At 41.8% G+C, this 17,472-nt stretch overlaps 1 protein-coding gene across 5 annotated transcripts in view; it reads left to right on the top strand.

Annotated features, from left to right (window-relative positions):
* Positions 1–17,472, top strand: part of LOC125447376 (dedicator of cytokinesis protein 7-like) — a 157,660-nt gene that overhangs the window by 63,337 nt on the left and 76,851 nt on the right. For all 5 annotated transcript variants that reach the window (XM_048521700.2, XM_048521699.2, XM_059640021.1 and 2 more), the window contains exons 9-14: positions 1,108–1,257; positions 1,426–1,506; positions 4,280–4,436; positions 5,046–5,170; positions 7,017–7,110; positions 8,426–8,588. In XM_048521700.2, coding sequence (XP_048377657.1) covers positions 1,108–1,257; positions 1,426–1,506; positions 4,280–4,436; positions 5,046–5,170; positions 7,017–7,110; positions 8,426–8,588 — 770 coding nt within the window. The remainder of the gene's footprint in view (positions 1–1,107; positions 1,258–1,425; positions 1,507–4,279; positions 4,437–5,045; positions 5,171–7,016; positions 7,111–8,425; positions 8,589–17,472) is intronic.

Raw genomic sequence — 17,472 nt, 5'->3', positions numbered from 1 at the left:
CTGCACTTTCTTTTTGTTTACTTCTTGCACTGGGGGACATAGTCTATTACCCCAGAGGGCTGTGGAGACTCAGTCATTGAGCTTGTTCCAGACAGCAATTAATAGTTATTAAAGGCTTCAAGGGTTGGGGAATTGAGGAGGAAAGTGTCGCTGAGGCAGAAGTTTAGCTGTGATTTAATAGAGTGGCAGAGCAGGCTCGAGGTGCTGGATGCGCTTGCTGATGCTCTGAGTTCGTATTTTTATATTTTCTTGACGACTTGCTGTGGGATGTGCTGAGTTGATTCCTTAAGGCAGACTGCTGCTCCTCGTGGGGAGCTGAGAATTAATTGAGCTTGCCAAGAACTGTATTTAATGCTGGTAGATGATAACATCCACCTAACCGTGAGAATTGACAATGGCAGTAAGATGATTAAAGTCAAATTCTGACTGGATTTACCTGGTGCATTTATCAATTCTGAAAAAGGTGCTCTATTATATTGGGTATGTCAGGGTTTTGTGGTTTGTAAGTTGTATTGTACATTGTTCATTGTCAGATGTTTTCTGACAGGAATGACTCAACAGATTATGCCCTTATTCATTAGCACATTAAAAAAAAAAGTAATCTTATTGAAATCTATAAGATTCTGAGGGGGTTTGACAGTGTAAAAGTTGAAAAGATGTTTTCATGACAGTGGAATGTCAAAACTAGGGGACACATTACAGAAATACTGGGCACTCATTTAAAGTGGAAATGCAAATTTCTTTTCCCAGAGAGCAGTGAATGCCTGGAATTCTCTACCTTAGAGAATTGTGGAGGCTAAGAGCACTGAAAGTATTTAAAGAAGAAGTAGAAAGAGTTTTGAAATATCGGAGAATTGACAGTTATGCTGACCTGGCACAAAAGTGGAGTCGAGTGTTGAGGTAGATCAGCTATGCTTTTATTAAGTGGCAAGGCAGACCTGAGGAGCTGAATGCCCTACACCCACTCATATTTCTTATGTTCTTATGCCTCTGTCAAAATCACTTATTGTCTTGAGCAGTCCTTATTTTAGACTAACTCATTGTATGTAGTTAGTTGAAACTTTTTGATTAAGCTAACAAGATTTTTTTTCCTGCTGTTTGTTGTAGATTTCTGAGAACTTCTATTTTGATTTGAATTCAGACCAAATGAAGGGCTTACTCCGAACTCACATTCCCCATGCTGCAATATCTACGATGGCCAGGTCCACCATATTCTCAATAACATATCCTTCCACTGACATATTTCTGGTTATTAAGGTAAACTTGGAGCTTCCCTGTGAAACACCTATCTTTTTAATAAAGTAAATCTCTTGGATTTAGAATCCTTACTTTGTTGTTTGAGTTTTCGCCCTCTTCAAAGCTGCTGATCTTTTTTGCTGTATTTAATCTAGAACAGTTCTCGCTTTGAACTTTTTCCCCATGCAGCTTGAAAAGGTTCTGCAGCAGGGTGACATTGGGGAGTGTGCTGAACCCTACATGGTTATGAAGGAGTCTGATTCTACCAAGGTAAGGAGAGCATATGTCTACCTAATCACTTAAATTATAGATCGTTCTTTGTGTACATTATTGGCTGCTGGAAGTTTCACTGCAAAAATGCTTTGCAGTACTGTCATGTATCGTGTATGTTGGTACACGTGGATGGTAAGAGGTGACCCTGTTGAAACACAGAACATTGTTATGGTCATGAACAGGGTAGATGCTAGAAGAATGTTTTCCCTGCCTGGGGACTACAGAAGTATGTGTCATGGTTTCATGACATGAAAACTGAACTGAGGAAAGATTTCTTCAGTAAGGGTTGAGAATCTTTAGAATTCTTTGTGCCAGAGAGGTACGGATGTTTCGTCATTGAGCATATTCAAGACTGAGATTAGTAGATTTTTAAAGACGAGGAGAATTGGGTCATGGAGGTGTTGACAGAAAGTGATGTTGAGTTAGAGAATTAGCTATGATCATATTGAATAATGGAATAAAGGGGTGAATGGTCCACTCCTGCTCCAGTGTTTTTATTTTGTGAGTAACGTTTTAGCTGAGCAATGAGGTTGATATTGGAACTTCAGCAAATCGCAGCATGATCCCACCTTCTGTTGCTGCAAGATGCCTATATAATTGATTGAGTGATTTGAATTATTTTCATGTGTACCTAAGTACAATGAAAAGCTTGTTTGTGAGCATTACACGTAGATCATAGTAAAGCAAGGCCATACAGATGGTAGGGTGAAAAAAGCTTCGACAGAGTAAGGCCTCGGTTACACTGCCCTGAACGTGCACAAGGCAATAGTAACATTAACAAGATCAACATTATTTGAAGGTAGAGAGTCTATTCATCAGTCTAATAATGACAGGGAAGAAGCTGCTCTTGAGCCTGTTGGCGCGTGTGTTCCAGCCTCTGTATCTTCTGCCTAGAAGAGGTTGTAGGAAAGCATTATTGGCGTTGGATGGGTCTCTGATGATGTTGCAGCCTCTCCGTGGGAACGAGCCATATAAATAGATCCCATGGATGGGAGGTTGGCTTTTGTGATGGTCTGAGCTGTGCGCACAACCTTCGGTAGTTCCTTACAGTTTGAAGCAGAGTGGTTTCCATACCAGGCCCTTATGCATCCCGACAGTATGCTTTCTATGGTACTTCTGTAGAAGTTGGTGAGGGTCCTTTCAGACGTGTCAAATTTTCTGAGCCGCCTGGGGAAAAAGCAACAATGTTGTGCCGCCTTGACTGTTGCATCTACGTGGAAAGTCCAGGACTGGTTGTCTGTTATCGTCACTCCTATGAACCTTGACTCTCTCAACCCTCTCAATCAACTGTTGATGTAGATGGGGACGTGTTCGCCACCTTTCTTTCTGAAGTCAATGATCATTTCTTTTGTTTTGCTGACATTAAGAAATAGGTTGTTATCATTGCACTGTCACCAAGCCTTCTGTCTCCTTTTTGTATTCTGACTCATTGTTGTTTGATATCCGTACTACCACGGTGGTGCTATCAGCAAACTTGTAGATGGTGTTCATTCTGAATTTGGCTACACAGCCATGGGTGTACAGGGAGTACAGGAGGGGGCTGAGAACGCATCCTTGGGAGTGGAGAGCTCCAGTTTTGAGTGTTATTGTGGAGGAGGTGCAATCCTGTCCTCACTGATTGCAGTCTATGGGCCAGGAGGCAGAGGGTCCAGTTGTAGAGGGTAGAACCGAGGTCTCAGAGTTTAGAGATCAGTCAGGAGGGGATAATGATGTTGAAGGCAGAGCTGTAGTCAATAAGCTGGAGTCTCACATAGGTATCCTTTTTTTGTAGATGTTCCAGAGATGAGTGCAGGGCTAGGGAAGTGGCGTCCACTGTGGACCTCTAACGTCAGTAGGCAAATTGTAGGGGATTGAGGCAGGCAGGCCTCTGGGGATGATGGTGGTCGTCTTGAAGTAGTTAGGAACTTCGGCTTGTAGGAAGGAGAGGTTGAAGATGTCAGTGTATACCTCTGCCAGCTGTTCTGCACCGGATCTAAGTGTATGGCCAGGGACTCCAGGCCTGCCATTTTCCTTGGTTTGACTCTTAGGAAGGCCATTTTGAATTCTGCAGCGGTGACAGAGTGAACAGATGTGTCCAGGGCTGTCAGGGCAGGTGAAACCACACCACTGGCATTCTGCTTAAACTGAGCAGAGAGACATTAAGTTCATCAAGGAGCACGTCATGCTTAGTGTCACCGTTTAGATGTTGTTAAATGCTGTCATTGATGTAAGTCACAATTGCAGCCCTACATTTTTGCTTTCAGACCATACTTGCGGCATGTCAGTTTGTAGCATTTGCCTCTGGTTGGGAAGATAATCAGAGTGCTATGTAATCCTAATTGGTGTTCCGCATTGTCAGAGGTCCCTTTTATCACTGGTCTGTACCAACAGTTCAGTTGTGTATTTAGGGTCCCATGGCACTATTTGGAGAAAAGGAGTGTTCTCTCAGTAACTTGGCCAGTGTTCCTCCCCCAACTAAGACCGTTAAATGCAGATTGAACAGCTGTTTACTTTGTTCATGATTCTTGGATTTTGCTGTCCACATCATGGTTATTGCATCTAACTTGTCATTGTTTCACAAGTTAGACATTTTTAAGAGGATAATAAATGATGAAATGCAGTTCTTTGCTGGCCTTCTACATCTCTGCTAGTTTTCAATTCTCTGTTATTGTCTTAATCGGTCTGTATCTCTCTGTCTTTTCCTGTTGTGCCAATTCACTTTCTCACTCTCAGCTCACTTATCTGGAGTATAACTGAACACACATCTTTATTGTTTGTGTCACCTGCACAGCACAAGGAGAAGGTGGAGAAGTTGAAGAATCAGGCAGAACAGTTCTGCAACAAGTTGGGAAAATTCCGAATGCCCTTTGCCTGGACTGCCATCCACCTCATGAACATTGTGAGCAGTGCAGGGAGCCTGGAGCGTGATTCCTCAGACTCGGAAAGTGGTGAGAAATAGTGGCTCCGTTTTGCTAATCCCTTACATAGTCAGATCCGTTCAGTGAAGTTTGTTGGACACAAGTCAGATTTATCTTCATAAGTAGATATTGGTATCAGTATGCATTTCAAGATTGAGCTTTCCAGCAGCGATGTTTGCACCTAAATTGCACCTTTGATACTGTAAAATGTTCCATGGGCTTTAAAGGTAGCTGGATGTGTACTGGATTAGTAAGCCTACTGTAACCTTGTAACTGTACCGTATGCTTCCATCAAATTGATTTCACAGATTCATTCAACTAAAAAATCCAAGTGAGTGAATTTATTACTTTATGATATTAGACTGGATCAGAATCTTTGGCAGATGGTCATTAGAATGGAAAATGGCTTTAGCATGTGCCTATTAAGGCAGAGACTGTAACAGTAAAAAAGGAATTGAATAAACATTGAAAAAGCATTTGAGGAAGGGGCAGTAGAATGGTTAAAGAACTCGAACTGAAAAGCTAAAACTTCACAAAACGTGACTTTTTTGCTGTAAACAGTAGCTTTAAGTGGAAAAGGGGAATGTAGGCTTATAACAAAAGGAAGTGACTGCTCTGTTTATTATGCTTCCTTTTAAGAGCGAAAGGGAACGTGGGTAGATCGGAAGAAAAGAACATTGGAACGGATGAGTATTGGAGATGATGCCTGCAATTATACAAACTTCCGGCCAGCTACCCTGACTGTCACAAACTTCTTCAAACAGGTAAACGGTGAAAGAAATATTAAGCTCAACAGAAGTGATTGAAGGCAATCAATTCATTTGAAGATATAGAAAACCATCACTTTATTTAGGGTCCCATGGCACTATTTGGAGAAAAGGAATGTTCTCTCAGTAACTTGGCCAGTGTTCCTCCCCCAACTAAGACCGTTAAATGCAGATTGAACAGCTGTTTTTTTAAAAATGGCCAGTTACTCACCTGGAGACTGAAGTTGACAAGTTGTTTGCTGAATGATCTGCCCTGCTTACAAATGCTTACAGGTGGCTTCATTATTCGAGTTGAAACATCTTGCAAGGAATATTTGGGTCATATGAGCAGTTGAAGGTTGATGCTTGAGATTCCAGTCTTGCTTGGTACAATATCCTGGAAATCAAACACGGAAAATGCTGGAGAAATGCAATATCTGGCAGCGTCTGTGGAGTAAGAAGTAGTAACGATATCAAGTCTGGTATGACCAGAACACTCTGTCTTCCCTAAACAGTAACTCTGTCTTTCTCCTCACATGCTGCCAGACTTGCTGAGTTTCTGCAGTGTGCTCTGTTTGTTTCAGATTTCTAACATCATCAGTATTTTGTCTTTATCAGAATGTAAGGGGAGACTTGAAAATTCCATTTAAAGGAAGCACAGAACTGTACTGCACAGGAATCCACTAACTTTTCTGGTGCCTGTATTATGGTAGGAACTTAATTGTGGTTCCCCTCAGTCTGATTTAGCCTCCAGTTTAGCCCGATTTAGTTTGATGCAGACCATGAAGTTTAAATTTGTGATGTTTCCTCATAGCTCATAAGCTTTGTGATACATCAAGACACCAGGCTAGTTTAAGTTTGGGTGTGCAGGTTCAATTTGGCATTTGTCTGTGCAGAATGCCTAAAGGGACTCAAGTCAAATCTTCTTAGGGAAATTGATGTCAGCGTGATACAATAGGCTGTATGTATCACCAACACTGCCACAGGGTGATGCAGCAGCTGCATATGTGGATTGTCAAATTCCTGATGTTGTCTTCCTCAAGTCAATGGACATTGTACTATAGTGGAACTGATTTGTGGCTTTATTAAAGTTTCAATGCTGATGTGCCCCTGAAATGAATTAGAAAATTGGTGACCTAGAGATGTGGTCACCAAAACTGTTCATAACTTGTTTCTGCCTGACTTGTTGCCCCATGCCCTGAGCCAAGTGGCAAGGTGTGCAACATGGAATGTGGCCAGTTGCAGGTCTGTGGTTGTTGGTAGCCATGGAACGGCCTGAATGCACTTTTTGTAGTAGTGTGACTTTATTGCTGCCATCTGTGCAGGTAGCTGCCACCTTGGCATCAGCAACATACACTCCAATGCTGATGGTATAAGTGAATTGAGGGGGGAAATCCTAGGCAATCTACTGTCATTGCCCCACCCCTACTCAAACATTTTAGCACACCCACTGTTACCTAACAAACATATTCATCACTAGTGACAGAGATAGTAGGAACTGCCGATGCTGGAGGATCTGAGAAAACGTCATGTGAAGCTGGATAAACACAGCAGGCCAAGCAGCATCAGAGGAGGAGGAAAGTTGACGTTTCGGGTCGAGACCCTTCTTCAGAAAAAAATCTGAAGAAGGGTCTTGACCCGAAATGTCAACTTTCCTGCTCCTCTGATGCTGTTTGGCCTACTGTGCTCATCCAGCTTCACACCGTGTTATTCTCATATTTATCACTAATGTTGCTTTCTCTTCAATTTCTCCAACATCGAAACTAGGATGGCTTAATTTTATAGACTCTCTCTTTAAGAAATGTTAGAAATCCTTCTCAAATTGAGAGTCTGACGTTGGATTGTTGTCCTATTGTTTTACCAGGAAGGGGATCGTTTAAGTGATGAAGACTTGTACAAGTTCCTGGCAGACATGAGAAGGCCCTCGTCTGTTTTGCGGAGACTGCGACCAGTGACCGGTAAGCTTTTGAATTCTGAAGGCTAGAAGGTGCAGGGTGAGTGTTGGGATGCAGCAAGTGACTACAATAGGTGTTTTAGGAAGCAACAAACCAAAGCACGTTGCTACTTTTGTGGAAACAATTATCATTTAACTTGTTCACCCTGACATTAACTGGTACTAAGTTAAACGTGTACTACTCTCTCCTGAGGACCCATTATCACAGATGTTAGTCCTCAGCTAACTTGATTCACTCCATGTGAGATCAAGAAGTGACAGAAGGGACCAGGTTCAACAGAGATCCTGGCAACAGTACTGAGTACTAGCTGTGCTCTAGCTAAGCTGTTCCAGTACAATTATGACCTGAGCTTCTACTCAACAATGTGGGAAATTGCTAATTATGTAGTGTTCAGGAGAGCAGGGCAGTTTTAGTCCAGTCATTTACTTTCCAATTATTCTTCTCAATTATCAGCAAAGTGATGAAAGGTGTCAGTGACAGTGCTATTCAGCAGCACATAGTAACCTGCTCACTGATTCTCAGTTTGAGTTATACCAGTATCATTCAATTTCTGACTTCGTTCGGTCAGTCTTGGCCCATACCCGGACAAAAGAACTAAATTCAGGTGGTGAAGGAAGTGAATGCCCTTTTTTTAAAATATCTTTTTGGGATCCGGATTCTATTCCAGAGAAAGATGGTATTGAGCCACCTTTCTGAACTGCTGCAGTCCATCTGGTGCATGTACCCTATAGCGCCATTGGGAAGGGAGTTCTGGGATTTTGTCTCAGTGAAGAACAGCGCTCTAATTCCAAGTCAGGAAGATCAGTAGCACGGACGGGAACTTGTAAGTGGCAGTATTTCCATGTGTCTCCTCCTTGTTTTCTTCTAAGTGGTAGAGATTCAGGTTCAGAAGGAAGTTTGGTGAGACGTTGCAACATATCTTGCAGATTATACATGCTGTTGCCACTGTGCATTGATTGTGAAGAGAGTGAATGTTTAACATATTTGAGGAACATATCAAGTAATACTGGGAATTTTGGAGTGAACAACTCTTGTCTGACTCCCAAAGCAACAAAAACACAAGCCAGAAGTGTGATGGAATGCTGTCCACTTGCCTAGATGAGTGCAGCTGCAATAGCACTCATCCCTAACTTGGAATTATATTGGCTATTCCTTCCTAGTTGCTGACTTCAAAATCCTGGAGCTCCCTAACATCGCTGTGGATGTTTCACATCAGATTGACTGCAGTGGTTCAAAACGGGAGAGTCTATAACTTCACATTTCCTATATATTTTTGATTTGCCCAGTTATCTTAAAAGCATGTCTTCTATATTTATAGCTCAATTAAAGATTGATATATCTCCTGCTCCCGAAAGTCCACACTACTGCCTGTCCCCTGAGCTGCTCCATGTCAAACCATACCCAGATCCTCGAGTCCGTCCAACGAAAGAAATCTTGGAGTTTCCAGCAAGAGAGGTCTATGTGCCCTACACAACGTACAGGTAACAATCAGTCTTCGTGATACTGCAGCTGTAGTACCACCTTGGTGTCAATGCAAGGAAGAAGACAGGATGGGAGTAGTGTCTTTTCTGTATTTTGCCTACTGATGGTGAACACCATCAATGTTACATTTGCCTTTCAAATCCTCAGGATGTCAAAAAGTCTGCGGGTCTTTGAGCGTGTGTGGATTATAGTACCACTTTAGACTTGAACAGTGACCCTATTTCTAAGTATGTAATAGGTTGTGAAGTGCTTCACGGCTTCCTGGGAGTGTAGAAGTTTTGTATTTAAAAACGACCTTTTTTCAGTCTCATTCCTCTTCATTGGCTGCAAAGAAGTTCTTTTTGTTGTGTTTTTTTTTCCCCGTTGATGTGGGTGTCGTTGGCAAGGCCAGCCTTTGCTGCCAAACCCTATCGCACTGGAAAAAGTGGTGAGCAGCTGCCTTTAACTGCTGCAGTCCAAACTCAACAGATAATTTAAGCATAGCAAGGTCCTAACATTAGCAATAAGTCAGTGACGTTGCTTGAGAGATAAATACAGAACATAGGGATTTTCTACACTACCTTAAATAATTCCATAAGATCTCTCATGACGACCTCAAGAGGGCAGTCTGGGACTGCTTTTAACATTTCAACCAGAAGATAACATCTCTGACTGTACAATGCTCCCTCAGTCCTTTAGCTAAGAGGTTCCACAAAGGCCCTGCTTCTGTTGATTAAGGTTAATGTGAGCAGAGAGTTCGCACCACTGTCCTAGGTCAATATCTATCCCTCATTCAACATTTCAGAAACTGATTATCTGGTTATTGCCAATGTGGTATACTGCATCCATTGTACCCGGTGTGGCTACCTCTACATTGGGGAAACCAAGCGGAGGCTTGGGGACCGCTTTGCAGAACACCTCTGCTCAGTTCGCAATAAACAGCTGCACCTCCCAGTCGCAAACCATTTCCACTCCTCCTCCCATTCTTTAGATGACACGTCCATCATGGGCCTCCTGCAGTGCCACAATGATGCCACCCGAAGGTTGCAGGAACAGCAACTCATATTCTGCTTGGGAACCCTGCAGCCCAATGGTATTAATGTGGACTTCACCAGCTTCAAAATCTCCCCTTCCCCCACTGCATCCCAAAACCAGCCCAGTTCGTCCCCTCCCCCCACTGCACCACACAACCAGCCCAGCTCTTCCCCTCCACCCACTGCATCCCAAAACCAGTCCAACCTGTCTCTGCTTCCCTAACCTGTTCTTCCTCTCACCCATCCCTTCCTCCCACCCCAAGCCGCACCGCCATCTCCTACCTACTAACCTCATCCCACCTCCTTCCCTGGAATGACCTATCCCCTCCCTACCTGCTCACCTATACTCTCCTCTCCACCTATCTTCTTTTCTCTCCATTTTCAGTCCGCCTCCCCTCTCTCCCTATTTATTCCAGAACCCTCACCCCATCCCCCTCTCTGATGAAGGGTCTAGGCCCGAAACGTCAGCTTTTGTGCTCCTGAGATGCTGCTGGACCTGCTGTGTTCATCCAGCCTCACATTTCATCATCTGGTTATTGCTTGCTATTTTCTGAGAGCCTGCTGTGCACAAATTGCCTGCCATTGTGCCCACCTGACAATGGCAGCGATACTTCGGTATGCTTTGTTGGCTGAAAGCATTTTGTGATGTTCTGGGGTCAGTTGGTTGCTACATAAATACGTGTTTGTCTTCCTTTTCAATCTTGAACTGGTGTCTCAGTCTGAAAAATGTTATCAAACCCTACATCAGTGTTAACACTGTGAAGCTGGCTGAACATAGCAGGCCAAGCAGCATCTCAGGAGCACAAATGCTGACGTTTTGAGCCTAGACCCTTGCCTGAAACGTCAGCTTTTGTGCTCCTGAGATGCTGCTTGGCCTGCTGTGTTCATCTAGCTTCACACTTTGTTATCTTGGATTCTCCAGCATCTGCAGTTCCCATTATTTCTGATTCAGTGTTAACACTATCTGATTCAGTCCAGAACGGAACAAACATTGCCACAGAGGTGGCAGCTTCTAAAGCTGCGTCTACAGAAAGGTTTTGTGGCGTACTATAGATATTTTTAACCAACTGTTTCAGAGATGCTACTACACGTTTCTGGTGCAGCTTGGACTTGAACATGGGCTTCCAGGTTCAGAGGTATGGAGCACTACCACTGTGACAAAAGACCCTTCTTTGGGGTGTGATTTGTGGAAATCAGTGTTGTTGGAATAAGGTAGAACTGGCATTTGGCCTCTCTAGGTCCTCAGGGGTTATGGGGATAAGGCAGGAACAGGATACTGATTGTGGATGATCAGCCATGATCGTAATGAATGGTGGTGCTGGCTCGAAGGGCCGAATGGCCTACTCCAGCACCTATTGTCTATTGCAACCCATTGGCGTTTTCTCCACCCTTAGCATAAGAACATAAGAATTAGGAGCAGGAGTAGGCCATTTGACCCCTCAATCCTGCTCTCCCATTCATTATGATCAGATTTATTCACCATTTGTTGGATGTGTAAGCTGATTAAGTGAGCTGTAAAATGTTGTGACATCTGAGAACTCAGTGAGTGGCAGGCTGAACAGTAGATGTTTTTTTTCAAGAGAATTAAGGTTTAAGAATGAAATATGAATGCTTGAATAGGACATTTGAACCAGATCAGGTGATGAAAGAGAAATTCAGAGAATGAAAAAGATTGGATAAAGAAATTTTTTTCTAGAAATCATTATATTTCCAACTGAAGGAATGAGATGCCGTAGTTTGAATTCTGTTCTGTTCTGGGTTGGTGAGATAGATTAACATTGCATTAATAATTATCATGTTGCTGAAAGGGTACTTGTGCTGCTGTTTACTGCGCATAACTTTTTGTGGTGAGTTTAATATGCACTTACTGTGTCAATCCATCAAATTTCTAAAAATAACTGAGATGTTCGGAGTAAACTGTAGCTTATGCAGGCAACGTTGGAGCCGTATCCATCTCTGCAAATTCTAGAGATTTGCAGCTCATGGTATGACTTTTAAACCCTTAAACTGGCTCGCCAATTTTCACATGAAACAATCCTGTCTGTTAATTTCCAGTTGTCATGACTTCATTTGATTTTAGTTTTGGTCTAAAATACAACAGGGTGTAATTATTTTTAAGATTGCTGCAAAAGACCGGCACATATTTCCGTAGGCTGAGGAAGTTTGAAAGAAGCATGGTAATCGTCAAGAAGCATGGGATAGATCAAAATTTCTGCCAAACTATAAAACAGAAATAATAGTACCAGCAGTAGGATTAACTTCTCAGTTCTGATTAATTACTGTTAACCTAAAATCTAGTGTGCATTTGTAAAAGTGCATGTTTTGCCACACATTCCAGTAATTGCTAATGAAACACGTTTTGTGCCTTTTTAATAGACCTTCTCTGCAGATCTGGGTTAACACAGTGCAGAAGATGGTGTTTGTTTTGGGTACAATACATGTTGTACTGGAACCCTTCAGGCAGTGTGAGCAATGACAGCTGTTAGAGCTGATGCAGCACACATTTCTTCCTGTACATTTACTTAAGGTTGGAAGTGATGGTGTGGGCTCCAGTAAGTGTTCTTGCTCCAATGCACCTAAAGTATCCCCAGGATAATTGACAAGAGTTATTAGTGTTTTCCAGTGTGTAAAGGATGTTTAGCAATTTAACCGCCTAGTCTTTAATGAAGATATGTCGTGTGATGTTTACTAATATACTGAAAATGTCTAAAAGGGAGCATTCCTTATTTATTATTGAATGCTTTATTTCTCAAAGGGAATAAGTTAAGCTCTGTACTATCAGAAAGAAATTCCCAAATTTTTATTGTTTAAGAGATTTACTTTGTTCAACAATATCTATGTTTACATTGTGCTCCAGAAAACAGTACAGGGAATTTCAGGATTACACTTTGGTATGGCGAAGATTTTGAGCGTCTAGGTATACGGATTATTGAAATCGTGTAAAGAGGTAAAGAAAATAATTGATGGGAGAATAGAGTACCAGCCATTGTATCAAGAAGATTGGAATGCTAGGGATAAAGTCATAATTCAGCAACACCAACCCTTACCTAGAGCCCTGTGATCAATGCTGCACACCACACATTAGGAAGGATACAGTGGCCTTGGTAGAAATCAGCATGTAGTTAACAGCATGATACGTTGACAACAAAGATTAAACTACAAGGCATCATTGCACAAAATAGGTTTGTATTGCTGGAATCTGGAAGATTCAAAGGTGATTTGATCGAAAATTTCAAGATATTAAGAGGAAAAGACCAGGTAAATACAAACTGTTTCTGCTGGCTGGTGAGTCTAGTACTACAATCTTTTAAAAAAATTAAAGGTAGACCTTTTAAGTAGAGAAGTAGGGGAATTTTGTTCATGTAAAGGATGATACAAGTTCATAACTTTTCTTCTGCAAATAGCATTTGGTTGCAAGCCAGTTACTAACTTTAAGTCTAATATTTATAGATTTTTGTCCTGAAGACATTAAAGGATTCAGAACTATGTTCCAGATCAGCCACAAGCGTATTAATTCACAGAAGAGGTTTGAGAGGCTAAATGGCCTCCCTCTCTTCCTATGACGTAATTCAAATCAAATATTTCTGTTGAGATGAGTAACAGAAGGGACCTGATTGCGTTTAAGACTGTAAATCATTCTTGGGGCATGATTGTAACAAGGAAATGTAACATAGTAACAGTGTCAGACAATACTGTATTGTCCATTTTCACAGTATTGTTTCTTCATGCCTGCTGTACTTTGTTTCATCAGGAGGAGTGGTTAATAAAAAGGCATTTTTTGGAGCCAAGGTTAAGGCAGTACTCTTCAACCTGTCAAAACAAAAGCTAATCAGTGGGCAGGGACCAACATGATCAATCAGGTGAACATGTTTTGTCCAAAAGACATCATTGGTTGTGAGGGTGCTACTTGTATGTTGGGTTTCAAGACTGACAACAAGTGTCAGACTGACTCTTTGCCACTGTGTGTACGGTCACGTCCCAAGAATGAGTTAGAATGACATCCTGAAACACAACCTCAGCTCTTCGTTTATTCTTCCTTTATGATTTTCCCTTTATGATTCTTCCTAGTAATATAATTCTGATTGATTTATGCCTTCATTGTTGTCGCTACTCGTTGTTGACATGGCGTTTTCAGCAACTAGCTTGTAATTCATGGTGGGAGGAAGGTACATGGTGTATTGTTCTTATCTCGGAAGTTGGGTTCTGAAGAGTAGGTAAAACAGATGTTAGTTTTCAGTTCTGTGAAGGTGTGATTTTTTAAAAGAGGTCAGAAACTCATTGTGAATTGAGTTTTTTTAAAAGAGCATTTCCGAGAAATTATGTGACTTTAACTAAATAAATAACGGTGCCTCAGTCGTTAGCACTGCTGCCACACAGCATCAGGAATCTGGGTTCGATTCCACCTTCGGGTGACTGACTTTGTGGAGTTTGAGCATTCTCACCTGTCTGCATGGGTTTCCTTCCACAGTCAAAAGATGTGCAGGCAAGGTAGATTGGCCATGCTAAATTGCCCATAATGATCAGGGATGTGTAGATTAGGTGGGTTATAGGGGGATGGGCCTGAGTGAGATGCTTTGAGTGTCGGTGTGGACTTGTTGGGCCGTTCCCACACTGTGGGGATTCTATGAACAGAAAGAAAAGTTCTCGTCAGGAGGCCTAGGGTGTTGAGTTTCACAACAACAGAGAAATGGTATCTCAAACAGATTAATTCAGGCTAAAACAAGTTCATTGAGAGGTTGAAAGCTGAAAGAACTGCAGGTGCTCAATAGTTTTTTGTTGAAAGTACATTGGAGGCCTCTTGTGAATGTGATCAGTGAAAAATCTCCGTGGTAAATAGAAAGAAAAATGTCTATTCTCTAGTTCTCATCCTGGGATCAGATTTGCTCAATATTATCATCAATTGGGATCAATGCCCACAAAAGAGAGAGGTTTTTAACTGCTTGATCTCAGCTTCATAAAGAGAATTTCCTTATTGAAAAACCCAAAAGGTTTGGATTGACACTTTGTAAACCAGTGCTCCATTCAGAAGCACCCTGGTTTCAGGAATAGGGCTCCCACAGGTCAGCCCCTTGCATCCAAGTAAGAACCTTGTGTACATCTTGGGGCAGTTTCTCACACCTGAATCTGGGCCTTCATCAGTATGGTCTTTGGTGCACTTCCAGCTTCGAGTGTCTGTACTCACTTCACCTGTTGCATTTGATGATTAGACATCTATTTTGTAGTTGTAAAACTGGCATCAATGAATTTATACATCGAATGGCTTTGGTGGTCTTGGTTTTCCACAAAAGCGGATTATGGCTCTTTGAAGACTGAATCAGGGAGGCGTGGCATATCATAGTCAGTGGTGGGGTAAGAAAACATGGTTTAGATGTCGCGCTTAGTATTGTCACTTAGCTTACTTGTGACTTCGGGTGGCTGGCGACATCACCTACAAACAATATGTAGATGAGAAAAGGGAAAAAATTCCTAGTAGGCTGTGCTGTGTGTTAGAATAGAATCTGTTCCTGAAGGCAATTGTATCAAAGCAGCAGGGATTACAGAAAGGGATCTTGGTCAGTGTCTTGGAGAATATCCTTCACAATTTTGAGAGGAAAGAGAGATTAGATGTGTTTTTGTTTTGCCTTGCCTCATGGATGTGGATATTGCTGGCTTAGCCAGTATTTATTACTTATCCCTTATTAATATTGAGCTGTCTTCTTGAACCTCTGCAGTTCATGTTGTGTAGGTATTGTTAGGGCGGGAGTTCCAGAATTTTGATCCACTGACTGTAAAAACTGCAATATACTTCAAGGTAGGATGATGCGTGGCTTGGAGGGGGTCTTGCCGGTACTGGCTCTTCCATTCATCATCTGCAGTGTCTTTCGAGACAATAGCGGTCACAGGTTGGAATGTGCTCTCAGAGAAGCCTTGGTAAGTTGTTGCAGCACAACTTGTAGTTGGTAGACACTGCTGCTACTGTACGTCACTGTAAGGCAGGAACAGGATACTGATTGTGGATGATCAGCCATGATCATAATGAATGGTGGTGCTGGCTCGAAGGGCCGAATGGCCTACTCCTGCACCTATTATCTATCTATTGTCTGTTAGATAGTGGGAGTGAATGTAAGTGTGGATATGGTACCGATCAAGTGGTTTGATTCAGCCTGGATGGTGTTAAATCTCTTGAGTGTTGGTGGAGCTGCATTCATCCAAGCAAGTGGAGAGTATTCCATAGCACTCCTGATCTGTGCCTTGTAGATAATGGATAAGTTATGAGGAGCCAGGAGTTGAGTCATTCACCACAGAATTCCCTACCTCTGACCCCTTGTAGGCACAGTATTTATATGGCTAATCTTGTTCAGTTTTTGGTCAATGATTTGATTTTGTTTTGATTTGATTTATTATTGTCACATGTACCTAAGTAAAGTTAAAAGTTTTGTTTTGCTTGCAATATAGCAGATCATAACATACAAAGGCACAAAGATCATACAATGATTGAACAGAGTGAGGAATACAAAGTTATGGCTGCAAAGAACATGTACAAAAAGCAAGCTTAACATTAGATTTGAAATTTGAAAATTCCATTCAGAAGACTAATAACAATGGCAACTCCCAGAATGTTGATATTGGAGGATTCCGTGATAGTAATGCCATTTAATATCCAAGGGAAATGGTTGGATTTCCTCTGAAGATGATCATTGTCTGCCAGCTGTGCAGTGTGAAGAGTACATATCAAATTTGAGAACTGCCGGAGCAGCTCGCTGCCTACTGTTAAACCACCATGGTACTGCTGTATGGTCGGTCTGTTTTCTGAGTTGGAAAGGGCGTACGAGGGATGGTGATAATGGCATATGAGACATTGCCTGTAAGACAGTATGAGAAAGACTACGTTGGATTGTTACGTTACTCGTCTGAAGCCTACAGCTCTCTCTATTTTGACACAAGCCTCACAATGTCAGTAAGGAGTACTTTGCAGGCTTGAAAGGACTGTGTATACTCTTGTTTACTGTGACTAGATTGATCTTGGGTAGTCCATCTGGTTTATTTTAAATCATTTTGTTGTAGCAGTTAAATACAACAGACTGCCTTGCTAGGCCACTTCTCTGTGGCGTCACCCACATTGTTGTGGGTCTGGAGCCCCATGTAGACCAGACCAGTTAAGGATGACAGGTTTTCCTTCCCTAAAAGATATTCATGAACCAGGTGGCCTTTCTTGACAATTGTTGTATAGTTACGATTTGAATGGTTTTTAATTTCAGATTTATGAATTGAATTCAAATTTCAACATCTGGCATCATGGGATCAGATTTCAGAACCTGTCCTCAAATATGGGTCTCTCAATTACTGATCCAATGACAATACCATTGCGCTGTTGCCAGCGATGGAGATCAGAGAGAAAGCTACAAATAGCTGAGAGATGATCATTTGTGTCAACTAACACAATGAACCTAGAGGGGAATTTGGGCAATCAGCCTTTTGAGGAAATGGTTTCAGGAATCAGTCTTCAAACGACAAATAAGAATGAAGCTAGGGAATTTTGAGATTCCGGAGCTCAGGCAGTGAAGCCTTGAGGTGAGAGTTGTCTAGGTGCTAGATAAGAGATAGCAGAAAGAATGGTTTCAAGCCACATGATTTTTTAAATTGGAATTTGCGGTAATAGAGTTACTGTTAGGCTTATTTTTACTTTTGTGTTTGATCCTCCACATGAAATAGTTTGCTTTACTCATGTTCCTTGCTGTCTGTCTCTTCTGTGGATTACTATGAATGATCCTGATAAATAGACAATAATAGTTGAACCTGTCATGCCTCTGATTTGAGAAACTGTGACCAAGAATCTCAAGAGAATTAGCAAAATGATTGATATTCAATGGGCTAGGTCTGTATGTCATTG

Source organism: Stegostoma tigrinum, chromosome 35, assembly GCF_030684315.1.
Source record: "Stegostoma tigrinum isolate sSteTig4 chromosome 35, sSteTig4.hap1, whole genome shotgun sequence".
Taxonomy (NCBI): domain Eukaryota; kingdom Metazoa; phylum Chordata; class Chondrichthyes; order Orectolobiformes; family Stegostomatidae; genus Stegostoma; species Stegostoma tigrinum.
The sequence above is the reverse complement of the archived record's forward strand: the minus strand, read 5'-3'. Positions and strand labels throughout refer to the sequence as shown.